Raw genomic sequence first — 21150 nt, 5'->3', positions numbered from 1 at the left:
ATGCCCAAAGGCAGCAGGGAGATCAGGGAGAAGGAGGTTGCTGTTATGTTCAGTGGTTAAGTGGAGACCATTCTCCGAGACTCTCTGGCCAGTGCCATACATCTGCACTCCACCCTCGCATGTTGAAATATTCAGAGGAATAATGTGTTGCAGAGGGCCCTCCAGCCTCGCAGCTAACAGCTGGAGGCAGGTGGCATTGACGATGCACATCGAGCACGGTAAAAATAAAGTATAGGGAATGCCTGGCTATCTATCCTAGAATATTTGCATAATTTCTCATAGGCAGCTTTTACTCATGAGCCATGCTCGTGAAATGCAAAGAGCTAAGTTACTGCAGGGCATTCTCATTGTGCCTCCCTTACTTCCCTGTATTTTATTTAGGCCAGTCCTGGCCGGTGCCAGCACCCAGCACAGTGCTGACTGACCTGATGTCAGAGGCCGTGTGTACCAGATGCAGCATCAGGAGAGAATCGATCAGCACCTTACAGGATCTGACCATTGGACTGCAGGCTCCTGTTAGCAGAGAGGGATTAGTTCTTCCCTTGTTTCCTGTTCTGTATTGAACGTTCACTTGGCATTAAGAAATGACAAGAATAGACGTGAAATCTGGGTGCAGAGTTCAACATTGAACATTATAAAGACTGTAAAATACTGATACTGAACAATGGTACTGCAGGGAAGGCAAAGCAGCTACAGATCAGGATGTTTCCAGTTTATGCTTTCTGCTTAGAATAACAGGAATTTTTAATCATCTTGCTGCCTACATAAAATTCACGAGGGGGTAGGTACGTACATTTTCCTAAATAAGAGAAACAACCCTCACATGTAAAAAAAAGACTTCTCTCTAAGGGCTATTTCCATGGTAACTTGTAAATTCAAAGCTCAAGCTGTTTTGGCTGCAGGGATACTCAGAAAAGGTAACAAGATTGTTTGTTGTTGTTAATAATGGGAAACCATCATCACTGTCCTCTCATGCAAAACAGGCTGGATTGCTTTTGTTTAAAACTTCCCCAAAGCTGGCTAAGAAAAAACATGAAAAATTTCACCCTGGCAGGTGAAAGACTAAGAAAGCTGAGAGTGACTGAACACAAGGACTTAGAATAGAAACTTATTCATGATTTACCCTTATAGTTCACAACCAGCATCGAAATACATCCACGTAGCCCTTTTATCATGTCAAAATTCAAAATGCGCCACAAGTTATGTAAGCATAGACAATTTTTGTATACAATTACAATCATCTGCTTCTGCAGCGGTTAAATGGACATCACAGCACAGAACAGTCTATGACAAAATGAAGATGCGAGATTTTGAATCAGGAAAGAAATCCCCCCTGGAACATGTACAAACACACGTGCAGACCCTGAATAGGCATTTGGTTTCCAAGAGTTTATCCCTGCTAAGTGAGGTAGTGCAATCTTATGCAGGAAAAAATAATACATGACCATGTTGTTAAAGATCGTGTATACGCAGAGAGAGCAAATCATTTAAGGGCAGCCATCATTCAAAGAGTTAACGCAAGGAACAGCTTTAGGAATCTCTTATCATTTGAATACCTGACTTAGCAGGTGTCTTTATACTCTCTTAACATAAAAGATGGGAGGAGATAATTGCATCCCGTTATCTTTACTGAGGTACATTTTATTATGATGAACTCTTCAAAGTGCTAAGCACGTGCTTAAAGCCTGTCTGAGGCTGCTTTTTCCCATAACAACAAATAAAAGTTAGTATTTAGTCTCGCCTAATAGTTGAATGGGTGACTAAACTAGAATTTGCTTTAAGGCAAATATAGCTTTGGGCTTCAAGTATCACTTCAGTGCTTTGAGAGTCCAGTCCAAGATAGCACACATCACTTACCTCTAGCTGTCTTTTAAAGGGTGTTGGGGCAGCTATTTTCTAGATCGCGCCCATGGATTTACAGCATTAGGTCCTACGCATTCAGCCAACCTTACACTTGCAGCGCTGAAATGCATCAGGGCAAAATGCATCTCTCAATGCGCTGAGCAGCATTTGGAAAGGTTTCTAGTTCTAAATAGAGATTTCATTTAACATTTCTGAATCCAAGGATCTCTTTAACCATGTTTGCAAAAAGCCAATTAAAAAATGATGCACAAAAGGTGACTGACTGGCAAAGGTGGTAAGTGTCAATGTCTTTGGCAGATGGAAATACGACTCATCTGAACCTATGAAATAGTTAATAAAGCATAAAGGTACCATCTGTTATCCAATATTAAACCAAAAAATCATCAGAAGGGACATAATTTTGTGCAAATATTTCTAAAAGTTTGCATCATTGGACAGCCTCCCTCTAAAATCAACAGCAACACTCATAAAAAATTGTGTGGGAACAAGCTTTTGTGTACATCGAAGAATACGTTCTGGAGTCTTCAAGCAAGCTGCAAATAGCGCTACTCATTACCAGGATATTGGTGGAAAGATGTTGCCCTAACTCCCTGCTTTTCAAAGTGCTCAATTAGCAATAATTTTCTTCCTCATGGCAGTTAAGCACCGGCTAACCATGCCTCAGACACGGATCCTGTTAATACAGCAAGCAGTTAGAGTTGTAAAGGGACTGAAAAAGACCACAAACGGTCTGGTTTTATTTTTAGTTCAAAGATGAAGAGGTCACTACCACTCCTGTCCTACTATGGGGTCTTTGTAACACTGCAGGATTTTCCTGCGTCGGTGAAACTTCTAGAGATCTTAAAGTAGGCATTTTGTCCCCGGAAACATGCTTTTAATTCATGGATTGCACTGTGTGCTAGGGAAAGCAGAAGTGGAAAAGACGCTTGCAGATTTTCAGCCTCTCAGTTTTCAACCATGGAGACAGAAATTAGACCAATGTAGAGCTTTCAAAATTATTTTTTCCTACATTTTCAGATTAAAATCTTCTTTGTAGTTATGTAATTGATTATCCATGTTAAACAAGGTAAAAGTTACATTCATATCAGTTTGTACCAATTACACTTTAGAGCCCACTAGAAGCTGTTTCTTCTGTATTTTCTTTCTGCTCTGGAAATTTTATTTCTCGCTTGTCATGGTGCGTTGTCCCCAGCTCAGTCCCCAGCCTCTCACCTCTGACACTTCAGCTACTGACAAGCCCCTGAAGGAATGAAGCTTTGGTACCAGGACAACCCTGGCCTTTCTGTATCCCGCACTCCTTGGCCTCACTAACGGTGCCCTGCTAGTCGAAATGCCTCTCCATGAGTGAGAGATGTGCCGTCTCCAGCAGGAGCCCCTGACTGCTCCTTGCAGGAATGAAGGAGGGAAATGAGGAAGGTGGAGCTGGAGTAGCTGCAAATGGTTTTCAGTTAGTGGGTCCTTCTTTGTTGCTCTAAAGAGAGGGGATTAGAGGCAGGTCACAGGCCAAGAGATAAAACCTCCTGGAACAGGAGCTTAGGCAGTGTCTTGGGGGGTAGCTGGTGGTCTAGGAGCTCTGCACTCTACAGCTGCCTAGGGAGGTGTGTGCCTTGCCTTTAAAAAAAGAAAGGGGGGTAAAAAAAGGGCAGAGTGGGCCAAGTGGCTAGAGGTGAGACACCCTGCGTGGCCCACCATGGCAAGGGGGGTTCTCTGTGCCCTGGTGCTGCTGCTGGCCCTGCGACGCACCCCGGGGCAGGCAGGGGAGTACTGCCATGGCGGGGCTGGCAGCGGGCAGCGCTGGCACCGCGGCTTCCAGTGCCCCGAGCGCTACGATGGCCCGGAGGCCACTCTGTGCTGTGGGACCTGCAGCTTGCGCTACTGCTGCTCCTCCAGAGAGGCCCGTCTGGACCAGGGCCGGTGCCCTGGGGACCATCAGCAGCCCAGCCCCAGGCCTCCGGTGCCAGGTAAGCTTCCGGTGCCTCGAGCAGATGGCGGGGCATATCACATCTGCTCTCTCCTTTGCATCCCCTGTAGCAACCTTGCCTTGATGGTGTCGGCCAGATCTTTCCTGCGTTTCTCAGCCCTTCAGAGCTCCAAGCTGTAACCACTGCAGCAGAAGGGTGTGGAGCCCTGGCACGGTTCTTGTTTTGGTGGCTGCATGGGCTAGTGCCACTCTGTTCCTTTCACTGGGCAGAGGGAGTAACTTGGGGCTTCGCTCAAAAGACTCTTCTGTCAGTCCTACTCTTCGAAAAGCCTCTAAGCTACTAACAAGGTAATCCGGTAACGCCTCTGATGTTTGTATCTCTGGTGGAATGTGTGTTGCTAACATGTTCCACTACAGCATGTGGATGGCTCTAAGTAATGTATTTAAGTTCTGTCTTGTAAAAATGCTTGTAGCCCTCAAACTCAGATTCCACGGGCAAGAAGGTAGCAGCTTAGGTACTAACTGTAAAACTGTAAAACTCAGTTACAAGTCTGAATTTCTACTTAATCGTGCCCAAGTGAACAGTCACTGTGATGTCGGAGTACTGGAACAGCTCTTGCACGGATATTGGTAGCAGATGCTATAGGCCTGAGTGGTCCGACCCTCTCTACTTGAGGCAGTTTCAAATCAGCCTGCCGTAGCAATTGCCAGTTTCTAATTGTCTTGCTGCAGCAAAAGAATAGTTGGGAGTAGAACTACTCTGGCCTGCTCCCTCGTGCATGCATGCCTTGAGGAATGATGAACGGAATATAACCTAGAACACCCCATGAATGAATAGTCGGCTAATGTCCCTCTTCCATTCTCAGTGCCCGTGTACCTGCCGTTCCTTCTTGTTGGATCTGTATTTGTGGCGTTTGTTGTTGGCGGTGCCTGTGTTGGAATTTGCTGCTGCAAATGCATAAAATCCCAGGATGAGGGGCAGCAAAGTGGACTTGCACCTGGCCAGACTTGGCTACTAGAACCTGATCTTCCTTCTCGCCTCTCCAGTTCCAGTTCTGCCACCAGAAGCTCACTGGGTAGTGGTCCTCAGACCAGCAATATCTGCATGACTCTAGCTCCATCCCTTCCTATTATTGGGTTGGCTGAAGATACTCGGTTCTTAAGTCCCCCACCTACCAGTGGGCAACTCTTGCACCCTTCACAAGCTAACCACAGAATACCAACTGATCATACCGCAATAATGGCTCCAGCACCTTTCCTTAAAAGAACAATTTATGGACACAGTGCTAACGCATCGCCTCTTGGAGTAACACAGGCTGACCAAATGATGTACTCAGGAGTTCATGTCTGAGAAGATGACACATCAGCATACAGCCTGAACCGGATGCTACTTCACTATTATAAAAAGTTCTTTGGAACTGAAATGAGGACTTTAAAATGTTTGACGCTATTAGGGAGTGAGTCAATTTTGGCTTTTCATAGCTCTGAAGGTGACATTTTAGAACTTCTTTTATGTTCTTGGGTTTTTTAACTTGTATTATTTTAATGCTATTGAAAAAGGCAAGATTCTGAGGCCTGTATACCTGTCCAAGGAATGACTGAAACTGTAGAAATGAGTTTCACACTTCCCTGGTCCTTTCAAGCTGCCATACCATGCTCTAGGGGACAAGTCGGAGAACTTGGTTTCAGTTTCTGTAGCTGTGTCACTTCTCAGCAACTTAGGACAGGGAGGTGCCTTAGTGGAGTTATTAATGGTGGACACTTGACAGCCTGTAAAGCACGAGAAGACTGTACTTAATCTACACACTTCTACAAGTAAACTGATGCAAGATGGTGAAACACTGCCTGTGACTCACCTGCTCCTGATGAACTATCAGTTAACTGGTGCTGCTAAAGGAGCAACTTCTAGCCCTAATTTCAGTGAAGTGTATGCTTAGTACAGATCCTAGGGGAGGGTAATAAAACAACGTATGTGTTGCTTCCTCTCTTCTGGTGGCTTAGTGGCCTTTTTTCTTACTTTATATAACTGGACACTTCAAATGGATGAAGAATTACAGAGTAAGGTAAGAACAAAATAAGACTCCAATCAGTTTTCTAAGAATATGCTGCTAAAGCTTGCCTGCTTTGACTGCTTGTTAAGATGCATGCTGCCTGGCTGCAGCCATCCCCTTCACAGCAGGACACTGATAGGAAGAAGTTGTCAAAATACACTACTCACTGCTGGAGTGTTTTAACACCTCCTCACAGCACAGAAACCCGAGTGATTATACTGTGGAGGCATGTTAAAAGGACTCCACAGGTGTTACCAGTAGGAGCAGGGGCCAAGGCTTAAATATCTTGTGTGTATAAGTAAATGCTGAAGCCTTTCCCGTGTTAGTACTGCCTATCAGACAGAAAACTGGTACAATAAAGAAGCTTGGAGACTTCTCTTGTAAGTCAGTGGGACGAACACACTTTGTAAACGAATGTATGACCTTACACTGCTTTATGTATATTTTACTTCAGAACGTTACATCTTAATTCTGGTGAGCAGTCTGTCCTACGGTAATGCTTATACTAAACACACACATAACCAAGTGCCCTCGTTTGTAGGGGCAAGGTTAATTATTTGGAGAACTTTCTGACTTTCATGGCTGTGAATCAGAAATTTCACAGAGCTTAGCTGGCCCAGGGCTAGTGATTTATGTTTACTTGGTCAGTTCCTCTTAAAATTGGAGTAAAGTACAAGCATGAAAACAGAATACCATAAAAATAAAAGCCTCCCCAAAATACTGAGACTCATATTGTACACTTATTTTTAGTACTGAAAAATAGTAAGTTAAGGCTTCCAGAAATAAACGAACTTGAACTTTAAAGCTTTGTCCTTGTTACAGTCAGTGAAAGGTCACTGGGGTTTACTGATAACTATGCCAATACACAGTACTGCAGCTGGAACGATGGTTTTTAAAGTTAGGTTTTAAACTTGTATTGCTGAACGCACTTAGAAAATGGCTTCTTTTCTTATAACTGTAGTTTTCAGTTTGCTTAGGAAAATCTGTAGCCGAATGCAGCAGTTTATCTGGTTAAATGTCCAATTTTGATAGTACATCATGACAAAAACTTGTGTCAGTTCAGAGACAAATAAACAAAATCCTTCCCGATGCATTTTGTTCTGGGAAATACAGAGCAACGGCTTACGCTGTTAGGAAGATGTATTTTATGCTTAGCAAACTCGGGCGTTAGAAATAGAGAATAGGTGGTTTTATCAGCTAGTCTTTCCCCTAGTAAAACATGATTATTCTCTACTATAGATTTTCTGAACTATAAATGTAGAGGAATATGTGACCTGACAGTCAGTACACTTAAGCCTCAATCTGTGGTGCATCTAGACTTCCTGTCAACTTCAACAGAAATGGAAAGCTCTCCAGGAGGCAGCTTCAGGATAAGGTTTTAAATTATATAAGAAACCTGAGAAACCGCCTTCCTGATACCATAAACCACAAAAAGGTCAAGAAGTTCAAGTGTAACCCTAAAGAATTAAAAGAGAAAAAGTTGATCAGAAGCAAGGAACAGAAAAACTAAATGTTTTTGTGAATGCTGCCTTAATTGCTCTCTGGTGAGGATCAGCAGAGTGTTTGCAGTCAGCATACCTTCCTCTCCCCTACCTTCCCCTGTGTATTCCACAACTGAAAAACTGAGGGGGGGTGTGGGGTGTGGAAATGCAAAGGGGCTTAACTGAGCAGATGCTCGATGCTCACTGGCAAAGCTAGCACTGGGAACAACTGAATTTTCTGGATCCCCATCCCAGTGTTTGCTATATCGTTAGAACTAAAATTTGCGGCAACAAAGCCAGGTCAAATATTTCAATGGTTCAATCTTTCTTTTCAAAACTGCAAGCAAAACCAAGAAGTAACCAATTTGTTGCACTCCGAGGGCTGGAGAGGCATTTTTCAAAGAACCGTTTGCTTAACGTCTTCCATCAAGCACCACTGCAAACGCGGATTACCTTGGACTCAATTAGCATCTGCATTAAAATCAGATCAACTCATGTGGGGACTAAGGAAAAAGCACAGAGTATTTTTTATGTAAATTCTATCCCTTTACTAATTTGAGGGGCCTTACTACTGTGTTTAGCACATCTTTAGATAGATGGGATATGTTCCTGCTAAATCCCTTTTTTCTCCCCTAAACTGCTTTTCCTGCTTCAAGCTAAAGAAGAAGTACTTAGCAGAGACTAATAGTCTACTTAGCACCTATTGTACGGGGTGCTTTGCTTTGTTTGCCTAATGATGCCCCCATTCCATTCCCCTCAACTTCTAATTAAGAAGTGATTTACGTTCTTTGCTCCTTAATCCTCAGTAATGACACAGGTGATCAGAATTGTTCTTGGTGTATTCTTTCTGAATTTAGGAAGAAAGAACTTCATTAAATAAGTTGAGAATTGAAGGTGAAGATGGCAGTGTTAGCCTTTAAAACCTTGTTACAAGGCTCGTGGAATGGTGTCCATGTGGTTTTTTACAGGCTTGTCTGCATATGGCATTGCCTTGGTTTCAACAGTGGTTGTAATTTTCTTTAGCTTCAATCTGTTCGCAATTGATCTGAGAGAAACCAAAATGTCTTTTTCTCCAGATTTTTTAGACAGATTTAACCAAACCAGTTTAAAGCAGGGCAGGTTTCTATGTTGCATATAACTGTGTCTCCACAGTATTTTTGTTTTACTCCTTGTTTTGCACTGAATCAATATACAGTGCTGATGAATCCACTCTGTGCTACTAGAAAATAAAACCAAAGCAACTTAAAGAGCTTTTACTTCTCATGCTATAAAGCCATAGTTGTTAAAGTACTGAATAAAAAGCAATCCCCCTTTCTGAAGAGGTAAGTATCTCCAGTTTTCCCTTGGGTAGAAGTTGTTCAAGGTCTTTCACCTCTTTCACTTTTTACCTCTTCCAAGGCCACACAGCGTATTGGCACAACTGTGAAGAGATTCCAGCAACCCTGTAACTCAGATGAGTCCACTATGGGTGTTAACAGTATAATGAATTTCTTTGGCTAAGAATAATGATTGATATTTGCCTTACATTAAGTGACAGATTTCCTTTCATTCAGCACAGCTGCAGTTTTTTAAATGTAAACCCAGAGTTGACTGTTATAGATGCTGTATGTTTTTTTCATGTTTATGCCAAGTTTCACAAAGATCTGCAACAATTCATTCCAATCAAGTCGATTCAACTCTGAACTGAAACAAGAAACCCCTCTATCCTTCAAGCAGAGCTACACTGATTTGCTATTCTTCAGTACCAGCTATCCTGGCAGATGGATCAAAAATTGTCAGAACACAAAAGCCCACAAAAACCTAGAGTTTTCTGTGGGATCTCAAAGCAAGGAGAAGCATTCCTCATATGGAAGTTACACTGTTTCCTTAGGTCCTTCCTACAAGAAACTGAAGTTACTTACAATGTAAGTTCAAAGTTGTAGTAGAAAATTGTATATATTTCTATTGCAAGGTATATATTTCTGTTGCTTTGAAACAGTTTTGATTGTCTTCACACCACCACTTTATGTTGTATTAGACCTTAATACAGTAGAAAGGACAGTGCTTAACCAAAGCCCCACATACTGGGAAGTGCCTCCTGGAATCTCAGTGTCTTGATATAGATGCATGAGGAGGTTCACAGGGCAAAATGAGACTGGATGATTTTACCAAAACAAATTGGGGCATGGAGGAACGGCCATAGTCCTGACTGGATGGATGCATGTGTCTGCACAGCCACTACTATACACTACACTACCATAGTGTGTACACACTACGCGTCTACATAGCCCCTACGGCATCTGACATGAGAGCGAATGTGCTGCTGCACCACACCTCACAAATGTGGAGGAGGAGAGAAGGCTGTAATTTCTTGTTTCCAGTAAATCTGTGCCTGCCTAGGAAAAAAAACAGATCCTTATGTGCTCACCCTTCCCTCTAGGGCTTCTGAGAGATGCAATCCATATCTGTAAATGAGAACTCTTGCCAGTACACTTTCTGTTTTTTTTGTTTTTTTTTTTTTTAAATTAAACAAGCTCTTTTGAGCAGGAGCACTGTGGGAGGTTTCAGCTTGCACGAAGTGCTGCCAGCTTGCTTCCCTCCCTCTGAAGCGTGATGGCTAGCATAGTAGCCCCATTGCTGCCTTCCCAACCTCACCCCAATTGCTGAGAAATCAGTCACCGCTAAGCAGAAATAGAGGACAGCAGCCTGGCAGGCCTGGGTGCGGATGCAGAATGAAACCGTAGATGTTTTTCCTTCCCTAGGAAATATGGCATGGAGCTGCTTTTAGTGACTTGCTTGCCTATATACCTGGTGCCTGCCTGCACGCTTTCCTGTTGCTCTGCACATGGATTTTGCTGGAGTACTTTTTTTTTCTCTTAAGCCCCTAACATATTACTGACAAAAGATTTCCATGTAGTTCTCATATAATGGGACTGCCATCTCCCGTTTATCAGAAACGGGAATAGATTGATGAGGGCCCAGGAGAGGTCTATCATGCTAGAGATGGTCCCGATACTGGTTTACAACAAGAGTCAAACCCCAGCTCACTGGTGTTTGTTGTTGTCTCCTGTTTCAACTGCTGATTACTGCAGTCCCTTCTTGTTCAATGCAACAAAACTATTGCTTTTACAAAGGAATGAATGACACGTCTCGGTATGAGACTTGTGCATGCACAAATTAAAATATGGTATGTTTTGCTAGTCCTCTTTTTTAATTTGCCAGGCAATATTTGGGAAGAATAAGGTGACAATGAGTTTGGTGGGCACTTTGGATGCTCAAGTTCAGAATCCTGTCGATCTTTACAGTTTATTCATTTTTATTCTGTCAGAGCCTGAGAAGCTGGTTCTGGAACCAGGACCTCACTACAGCTGGCACTGCACAAGACCAGGTCCTGGCCTATAGATGCTCAGGCAAAGTCAGTTCCAGCAACATTTTACAAACACAGGCATACTGCGACTTTGAACTGACTAAGTGCTTCTAGTACAGATGCAGTTGTACTGACAAACACACACTTTGTACCAGTAAAATTACTTCTATGAACAGATCAAGCTCTAGAACAGCTGCACAGGATATTTTCTTACTAGATCTCCATAAGGGAATAGAATTGCTTGCTAGGACACTGAGATAACATCATGGTTTTGAGTAACATTGAAATGCCAGAAAAAGTCTGGCATAAAGCAGACAGGAAAAGAGATGTATGCGCTTTTATTACTTTCATGGATTGCAGCTGAATTTCTTAATTTCTCTGGGCTCTTTAGTCAAACAGATAACTGATCCAAATGCATTTTGAGGTTTGGAGGAACTGGGATTCAATTCTGCACTTAGCAGAATATATAATGCAGGCAACTTGCAGTCTAACTTGCACATTTGGATTTTTTCTGCACCACCTATTTAATTCCAGAGGATCCCCTTTGCAAAAGCCTGCCTGGGTTCTGCTCATCAAAAATGGTCACAAGGGCCATATATGTTATCTCCCTTCTGATAATGATTTTAAATTCTTTTTTTGTTTTGCTTCTTTGTGCAAGCCATTAAAGATGCAAGTCTATGATTGTGTGTACGTGTGAAAAATACAACGGTTCTTCTGTCAGTATAACAAAACTACTGCTAAATAGATCTGTCAGCAGCAGAAGCTAATGAAGCATGGCTTCCTCTGGAGTTGCCCCATGTTTCTATGCTCCGATGCCTAATAAGGTGAAAAATGAGTGAAGCTTTCCTAAGGCTTGGCTATTCATTACAGCTCACTGTCCCGTGGTGGCTCATACTGGGCGAGTTCTACAAATCACCTCTCTGTGGGAGTATTATCAGGATTTGCCTCTTCCACCTGGCTACCCGTTTTCATGAAACTTGCAAGAACTTCAAACCTTTGAGGTTTCAGCTCCTGTATCATATATGCATGATTTGATCAATGGCTGCAAAAGGTACTGGGGAAGATTAGGAATGGGGACTTGACTAGTAAGCAATACATAAGTCTTGTTTCCTTGGGACATCAGATTATTGACTGTGCTGTGCTCTGGAGCGGAGCCCTTCTTTAACTGACCAGGTCTTTCCAGCATCCAGGCTCACCATGTGAAGTTTGGTTTTTTTTGTTTTTTCTTTCTGTTCCCTCATCTCCTGAATTTGACTATTACATTTCAGTAAGGATGTTGAGCTGGCTATTATGTAAAACTACATACATATTTCCACTGGAAGAACGTACGGGTTTTTGCATAAGCTCTTGGCCTAATCATTAAGAAAACTATTCCACAATCTTTCCATCTCCCGCTGCTGTGATCCCCTCATATCAGAGTCTTGGAGAAAAATGAAGATAGAAAGAAAGACTGATTTATAAACTAACTCATGTTATTTCCAGTGAAATCTCCTTGCCTCACAGATATAAAAATGAACCTGCTGCATTTATTTCTGTGTCTTTGTCCTGGTTTCAGCTGGGATAGAGTTAAAAATAATCTGTAGCTACAAGCAAAAACATTTTCTGCTTTGGGGATGGTTTTAGGAACAATTTTCAATTAACTGTGTTAAACGATGTTTTCTCAATTCTCTGTGTCTTTCATTCACATTCCCTCACTAATAAATTCATCTTTTACCTGAAGATACATCTTTCATGTCTGCCATGCAATTGCAATGATGAAGAGGAAGGAAGGTGAGAGAGCAAGAAGTGGTGCGTGGAAGAATATACATCAGAGTCTTCTAGTAAATACAGCAAGTTGCAAAGATTTTGTGTATAGCAAGGGGAGCAGAATTCTTTGCGAGTACCAATAAGGGCAGCTGCCAATATTTATGATACTAAAGCAATGATATAAAAGGAATCCGGTGTTCTTAGGGCTTACATGATGAGATTTTCTCTTATGCCAGAGCATGAATCACCTGCTCATCAGCTCACTTTAACAAGACCTCAATGGCTCCTCTCCAATGAAAAGATGTCCTCTTCCTCACTCAACGCCAGTGTTCTACACTTGGTGTAGAGGAACAGTTCACAACACTGCGTAATTATCTCTGTCACAGAAGTTTCATGAAAACAGGTAGCCAGGTGGAGGAGACAAATCCTGCATTATACGGCAGTAACTGCAGTTACAATTGTTAACTTGTCCACAGTATTATATTACTAGTTTAACAGACAGGGAGATCAAAGCAGACAGATTAAGGCTTAATTCTTCTAGAGTAGTCCACTAATATTTGAGGCTTTTAATTTTGGGGTGTCCAACTTGAAAAAGTGCAAACTAAATTTCAGATGCACTGAAGACTCATAGTTACAGCAGCAGCAAATGAGAGCAGAAGGGTCTTCTGGGCTTCTGCAAGCCAGCCTGCAAACATCCCCAAGTGGGTGTTCCAGAGCCTCACAGGCAGATATTGCTCATGAAACTTGGCCTTGAATGGTTCTTAATTGTAGCTCCTGGCAACATTTCCTTTATTCAGACAATATTACCTAGTCATGGAGGCTGTGGTTCAACTTTAATGTCAGATATACGAAGTACTAGGCAGTATAAATTCGATTGAATTAGGCAGGACAACATGATCACACTTTTTATCAAACTAGCCAGAGCGTACACTATGGTATTTATGCAGCCTTTGTGGTTTATGTTACTTTTCTGCCAGCTCTGTAAAGATAAATGGTACCAGATATGTCATAAAATCTGCTGAGACAAAGTTATTACACAACTTTTTGTTTCTAACAAACTTGAACCAAACACAGTTTGCACTAGTTCACTGCTTTGTTCCATATGTCATTGGAGCTTTTGATCTGGTACAGAGTGCCAAAACCCACACTCACCACTTTGTAGAACTACAGGCTTAAGCTATCAAATAAATGTGTGCCCTACAAGTGAAACCTTGAATGATTCTTTACAAACTACATTGTTGATTTTAGTAGGAATAAACCTGATCACCATGAGAATTTTTTCAAGTACTGTAATCAAAATAAATTTAATTTCCAATTTGGTATGCAGTGGCAACAGTCACAGCTGGAATTCATGAAATCTCAGAGCTTCCACCCAAGCTTTTCCAATGGCAAAGAGTTTCTGCAGGGGATTAACTGAATAAATTGTGTAAGAGACTCATACAGCGAATAGGAGAATCTGAACTTGTGGGAGTTTATTTTCCTTCTGCGCTCATTAAGGAGCAATGGTCAGATTTCTAAAAGCAAAAATGCTGTGGCTCAAACAGCACGGGGAACTTACAAACTAATATTGCCCTGGGCAGAAAAAAAATACATGCAAGACTGCACACAGGACCTTGCTTTGTAAGTGGGTTTTTAACCTACAAGACCTTCAGCAGAATACCTTGGGGAATTCTCTTGCCCAGCTTAATACATTCATGCTTCACTTTCACTGAAAGAGCGATTTCTGCCAAGACCCTGATTTCTGACAGTTTCTTTAGATATTTTCACTCTAGACTACGTGGCGCTCAGCTAAGGGATCCATACCACCCAGCACATCGCAACCCACTGCTTATCTGTGTGAAATTTGATGGAGCCCCACTAATATTTTCTATTGGTGAGGTCAGACAGAGCGCGATAATCCTACGAGAGAACTTAGCTCTAACCAGAGCAGGGTTTTTACATTAATAATGAAGTCTTTTGAGGACTAAGGACTGAATTCTTAACAGACACGCAGTTCAGAGCACAGGTATGGTAGTTCTGGAGAGCTGTATGGAAACAAGTATAACGGGATCTCTAACGCGAGCATGAGTATTCAGGCACATTCAGCTGTGTTTTTAAAGACATCATCTCACCTATCGCGATATCTCTTGATAATATCCTGGGAGACATCAGTTCAAGCATTAGCAGCCAAGGGAGTCAGAGCATCAGTAACATACAGTAGAGCAAAACAGGTCTGTTGAACCCAAACAGCAGAGGAGAACAGTATCTTTATGGGCTTCATACATAAGAAGTGGCCACCTTACAAACCTGCTGTGTTAGTTTGGAGATGGGATCTCTAATGAAACACTAGTTGAATCTCTGCCAGCTAACAAGGGTGGCGAATGATTTATCTAGGACTTTCCAGAAGTTACGCTTTTTAACAAGCTGTAACTCAGTGATCCAGGTGCTTTGCCTTTAAAATGAACTTTCTATTGATAAAATTCACAAATTTTATGAACTTGTGCCACTTTGCAGACTATAATTTACATAGAAGAGGTGGAAATAGGGTATTACTACTTGAAAAAATGTACCCATATATATTCATGAAGAGACAAGGCACTCTGGAGGCAGCTGTTGAGGGGAAAGGGAGGAGCAGGCTGTGCAGCATCTCTCCTGTCACACAACAGGCAGTATTTGCTATGCCAAGCAGTAGTTTTTTACAGATTACAGCATTCTCTTTCTCTATTATTCAAATTAAGATATGGTTTTCAAGGTATCCATATTAGTTTTGAAATGACATAATATATATATACTGCTTCATATAGCTCCTGGAATTCCAGGGGTCTTCCGATCTCATTCTCTGAACCGCTTGGCTTACAAAAACAGGCCCTGGCATTCAATATAAAAGAAAATCCATATACACAGGCTGGAAACTATTACAATAAACAGATGGATGCTTTTATTCCCTCCAGAAGAGAACAGATGTGGTTGCAAGCACAAACATATGCATTCAACCAAATTAACCATAATACTCATTTTAGGTTTATCTCACAGTTTCTCTCAAATACATGAATTAAATATTTTATTAATGTTTTATATGCTGTAGGTCAGTGTGCTTTGGCTTTCAGACTGACTTCTGCAATAATGAAGTTAACGTAAAATTGCATGCTGGCTGTGAGACAGCACCTTCAAGTAGATACAGTTAATTTGTCATGTTTTTTACAAAGCCAAGTCAAACCCAAATAACCTAACAAAATTAAGACCTGGCAAGAAAACAGCTGCAATGCAAAGTATCATCAGCGATGTAACTTAGAGCAGTACTTCAGAAAGGTGGTGGATGGACAACATCCTTAGGACTTCTTTAACAATTAAACCAATCAGGATAGCACTTCATGTGCAGGCAAGTTTTTCCCTGTATAAATAGGAAACTATAGCAAACAATCCCTTGTTAAAGAAATGTTATGCATCAAAACAGATGAATTGGTGAAAATATTAATTCAGGGAAAAGTTGGACTTTTCTATGCCTGTATGGAGACAGCCTAATTCTGCCAGGGATTACAAATTTCATTACCAATTAGTTTCCTGTATGCAACTCATATTACAAATTTTTCGTTGTTCCTGATAACTCTGTTTTTCACTGAAGATAACAAACTCACTTCTCAGTTCACAGACTAGCTCTTCAGCTACCCACAAATGACATACATACCTCTTGCTAAGATAGTTCTAAAATTGCAGGAGAACATGATCTGCTGTATGCAGATATTGTTGCAAGAAGTTCTTGCAATTCTAATTCTTTGCCATACTAGATAATACTAGAAATATTAAATAACTGTATTACTGCACTGTGATACTAGTCTTATGTCCTTTGGATTACTGGTCTCTGCTAGGTGATACCTCGGGGTTTTTGCCTCCATTCCTCTTGCTTCTCCAACCTGGTTCCCCTCCCACTCTACCTGTGTCGTCTTCCTGAAACAGCAGTGAAGAGGGGCAGTCCTGCACCCTCACTGTTTTTTCTAGTTACTGCACTGGACACACCTCCCTTTAGCCTTCTGGATATCCCAGCAATTTAAAAAGTCAACAATGCTGCAATTCCAACTTTATGCCTGAGTGAAAAGCCCTGTATCACTTAAAAATGTATGCACCCCCTTGTTCTCTAGAAATATACTTTAAAAGATTTGAAAATTATCTTCTATTATTGAACCACAAAGCGCTGCAGCCAGGTTCCAGCCTGTAGCTCCTGGAGGCCATTCAGCGGCTTAATGACCCAACACAAGATGAAATGCAACACCAGACCCTATAAAACTCCCTTTAAAGAAGTCACAGAACTTTCCAGATGAATTTGAATCTCAGTGTCAGAGGCAAATGTCAGCTAGAAACAGTCTGCTTCTACACCCACTTGCTCACTGTTCTGCATCTGTCTCCTCTCTGCCCAAACAGTATGTGGCATGTTTTTGTTTAAGGTTCTTTTTTAATGTCACTTTAGTACAATCCTGGAAGTGGCTTATGATGGAGAATGAAATTATTAATTTCTGCTGAGATACAATGTTGAAGGATGTCATAGCAAAACTGGAGATAGATTATATAGAACTACCCTCTCATTTGCAAAATGATGGGGATGTAGATAGCAGCAAGATCACAACAGTGTCTGCCTAATAATATGGACTGCTGGTTTTATGTGGCTGTATTTACAGTAGCTATCACAGAAGACTTTAGAGTGCCTTCTGTAGAACTCATCTGGGGCTGATCACAGCTCAGGCGTGGAAATTCCCTACATGCTCAGTGATCATTTCTACAGGTTCTGCTGGAAATGATTTAATTTAACAATATATTACCCTTTTCCTCCAAGCTTGTTCTGGAGAAAAATGTCAATGCACTGCTAAGCTAACCAGTCACAACAGCTTGTTGTGATGAGGAGCGCTGAAAAGATTTTAAAGGAAAGGGGAAATTCCAGCAGTACCTGTCATAGGTACCCCACAGCTAGTGAAAGGCTCACTGCTACAGGATCCACTATTCAATTAGATACTTGGTGTCTATTACTCAGAGATAAATCATACATGATTACTCAGTTTCAATCACAGAAGAATTCAGGAGCAAAGATACCATCCAGCAATGCTGATATATGCAGAACTTTCCCTAGGGATAACAACAGAGTTGGCTATTATAAAGGAAAACACATTTATTGCAGTATCACAACCACAGAAAATATAAGCAGAGGTCCAGTATGTATGAAAAGTGTTTTGCCAAACAGGGTGTGATATGTCTCCTGGGTTATAAGTAATTTTTGTCATCAGTTCCCCTGCTGCTTCTGATGAATAAATAATCCCTACTGATTTCCCTGCTCCAGATGATCTGTCCAAGCAAATAATCTTTTCATTTATTTTCCCTTTGCCTAGAAGGAAATCTTTCTTTTCTGTTAAAAGATGGTTGCATGGGAATATTGGTCAATGGTCTGTGAAATGAGAGAAAAAGTGAGAGAGAAATTGTTTGCTGATAATTTAGAGAAAGCTTTATCTAGAGCCATTCTTCTGGGTTTATCCTCTCAGTAACTGTCATTTCACAAAACACAGAGGGAACAATGTCATTCTCACTTGAGTGTGTATGTGCATTGCTTCTTTCTACTGGAAAGAATAAAAGTTGTTCATCTATGTGTCACGAATCTTATAATGACATAATCTAATAGAAATGTATCCCCTGTTTATTGGGAAAGTATCCCCATTTTAGGAAGAAGGAGACTATTTTTGCATTATAAGGATCTGACTAGCCTCAGTCAGAGGCTGACATCTATGCAGTGTCCAGAAAGCTACAAATATAAGCTGTCACTTTGAAGAGGAAAACAGAACTGTGTGACATCAGGCATATTTGGGTAACATCCTAAAAAGACCCTGAGACATATTCCAGCATGCTCCCAAAAAGAGTTGTGCTGGCATGACTAAGGGGTAGAGCTGAGCTGGGAAGAAGCAGTTAAGCATGAGAGAAGGGGAACCTTTTAAGCAGGCAGAGCCAACAAAGCCTGTGCATTGATGAACTTCACTTAGATATTCAGTCTGCTTTGGTTCTCTCTAGAGTCAGCGCAAAGACAGAGAAACCTCTAGCAGGTGATTTAAGACATCCAAGTTATGCTTTTACCATGAGTAGGCCTCAAAGATTTGCATACCCTTTGCCCACCACAGAAGAATAGCCTCATATTTCACTAAGTTAGGCACTTAGGCTAAGCCTAAAAATAAACCTAAAGATGAAATTCTTCCCCCAGATTTTGTAGCACATGTAATACTTGTATAGTGCTAAGACTGAAGGGGTCCCAGGTTCCATTTCCCTCTGGTGCTAAGCAATAATTACTCTATATATTAGACAAAACTGGAATTGTAGGAGTAAGAACAATCTATTCTGAGCTCACATCAGTCGCAGATGATTAGCAATATACTTGTTTCAAAGGAAACAGGTATTCAAAAGTGTTTAGCTATTTAAGGCATTATCTGTTCATATAATAAAGGAATATGGGTGTCAGAAAGAGCAAAACAACCACCTCCTGCAAAACAAGGTCTCTTTAAAACATCTCTAGTTAGCAACCTAGAAGCACACCCGAAGTCCCTGCTGCAAGAGATAGCGCTGCTCATGCAGAGATCTTCTCCCTGATGACAATGCATATGGGACTTTTACCTTACTTGTATACTGGTGATGAATTTATAAGCAGATGCAGGCAACCTGATAGCCCTTCTCTTTTTATCCTACCTATTCTTATTCATATAATTGTCTAATCCTTATTTGAAACTCCCTAAGCTATTTGACTCAATAATTTAAGTTTTATTCATACTCTGGGGTTTGAAGAAACAGAGCACAGTGTCTCCTGCAAGAAAAATCAAAATGATGTTTCTTTGTGGCTGGAATTTAATCTATTCTAAGTGGTGCCTCTGTTCCCTAGTGCTTTGCTTACCAGAGGTTAGCTCTCTGGTGCTGAAAATAAAAGGTATTTTAGCATTTATGTGCAAGTGTGTGCATGCAGGAATGAAAATCTGTAAGAGCTCCAGAGTTCATCTAAGATGAAGAATACACAGTGCTCATCACTCTCCCAGACACAAGAAATGTAGCTATAGGCCTCTTTCTTTTTCCACTGGTCGGCAGGGAGTGGTCTTTGCTTTCACCGTTGTTACGCAAACAAAATGGCCTTGAATTTTATTGAGGGTGAGGGTGTTGCTTACATTCTTGATCTCTAGATGTGGGGGCAGTCATTCTCCTGAGTGTTTTTTAAATATTTGTAATTCTGCTCAGGTGTAATCTAATTCAACAGTTTGAGCATCCTTCCACATACTAAAAGGAAAGAGACAAAACCAGTCATCTCTCAGCCATATTACAGTGAACAGATATGAAAACGGGAGATATCTACCACAGCTTCTATGAAAAAAGAATATGGCCCAGCAGTAGCAAGTTCTTGTACGAGAAGAATGACATGCTGAGCAGGGACAGCTCTGGAGAGGAAGGGAAATAGGGAATACTGCAGCTGTGGGCTCCCACACGTTACTTACTAGCCTGAGTATCACATCCTTGTGTGCATACGCATGGCATTCGTACACTAACTCTTCACCATCAAGTAATGAACTCCTCTTGTTCAAAAAGTGCTCTAAATTAAATCATTTTTCAGGCAACCTAATTTGACAGATCTCCCTCCTCTTCATACCAAGTGACATGTTCTCTATTTGCGTAGTGCAACAGGAGCAAATGCCAAAATGAAGTTTGACAATCTAGTTCCTACTTCTGTCTACTACTATCTAAGTGACCCTGGGCAAGCTATTTTTTTCTGCATCTACTCCCCATTCAGGCAAATGGGCACATCACCACCCATGAATACTGTCAGGCAGTTTAACTTAATTAACATTTCAAAGTAAAATAATTTTAAATCCTTCAATAAGAGCTCCCGAAAATCTTCCATAGTGAAGATTTTAAGCGGCTCTGCATTTCTTGTCTCTCTTCGCAATAGGATACAAACTTGTTCAGACATCACAAGAACAACTACTAGGATGTCACTCACAGCACAATGACAGGCGAAGATGTACAGAACCTGATCTTGCCACCTGTATGCAACAGAAGTCCTGTTTCAACTATTATGTCATGTGGGTGAGGAAAGGAGTGAAAAATGAGGAAAAATTTCAGGTTATTCTTGAAACATACAGTGGTGAGCAGGGCCTGGAAAGGTTACACAGATCCCTCCTCACATCTGCATAAATCATCACCTCTCTTGGGGCCAGCAAAGCGCTGTTAAAGCACCTGAGTTCCTTTAGAGAAGGATCCTTCAAGGCAACTTCAGAACTGGAAAGCATATTTACCGAATAATAGTCTGAGGTGAATTCTAGATCTCTCAGGAGGCTCCAGCCACATAATTGCAAATACTTGTTATTTTATCTGAACTTCATAACTCTCACTTGCAGTGATTAAACTAGAATTCCCATCCCAGATCTGCAAGAACACAAGTCCTAATAACAACTGCTAAATCTCAGTATCACATTCAGTCACCTTAGTAATCTGTATAAAAAAACCAAACATCTGCAGTCACATTATCAACCAGCCAAGGGGCTGAAATCTCCCAAGGGGATATGTTGGGTTAGAGAGAAATTTTGCTTAAAAAGGAAGCTTATATCATCAGGATGAAAAATCCCAACCAAATAAAGCAACTATGTTCTGTGAAACCTAACCACTGTAATGAATAGCGACTTTTTTTGTCTCTCTTCAATACCTCAACAATTAAAAAGCTTACAATGGATTGTCCCCCTCCTAAATGCAGGTCCAGTCCAT

General features: G+C 41.3%; 1 protein-coding gene across 1 annotated transcript; it reads left to right on the top strand.

Moving 5' to 3' along the window:
- Positions 1-3553: 3553 nt before the first annotated feature.
- LOC309408353 (protein shisa-1-like) lies at positions 3554-5135 on the top strand (the record flags this gene model as incomplete). The annotated part of the gene is made up of 2 exons (XM_082004164.1): positions 3554-3817; positions 4647-5135. The coding sequence occupies 2 exons, from the start codon at positions 3554-3556 to the stop codon at positions 5133-5135; spliced, it is 753 nt and encodes a 250-aa protein (XP_081860290.1).
- Between the last annotated feature and the right edge of the window lie 16015 nt (positions 5136-21150).

This window comes from Phaethon aethereus, assembly GCF_964289735.1.
Source record: "Phaethon aethereus genome assembly, chromosome: 10".
NCBI lineage: Eukaryota > Metazoa > Chordata > Aves > Phaethontiformes > Phaethontidae > Phaethon > Phaethon aethereus.
Note: the sequence above shows the minus strand (reverse complement) of the source record. Positions and strands in the feature narration are given on the sequence as shown.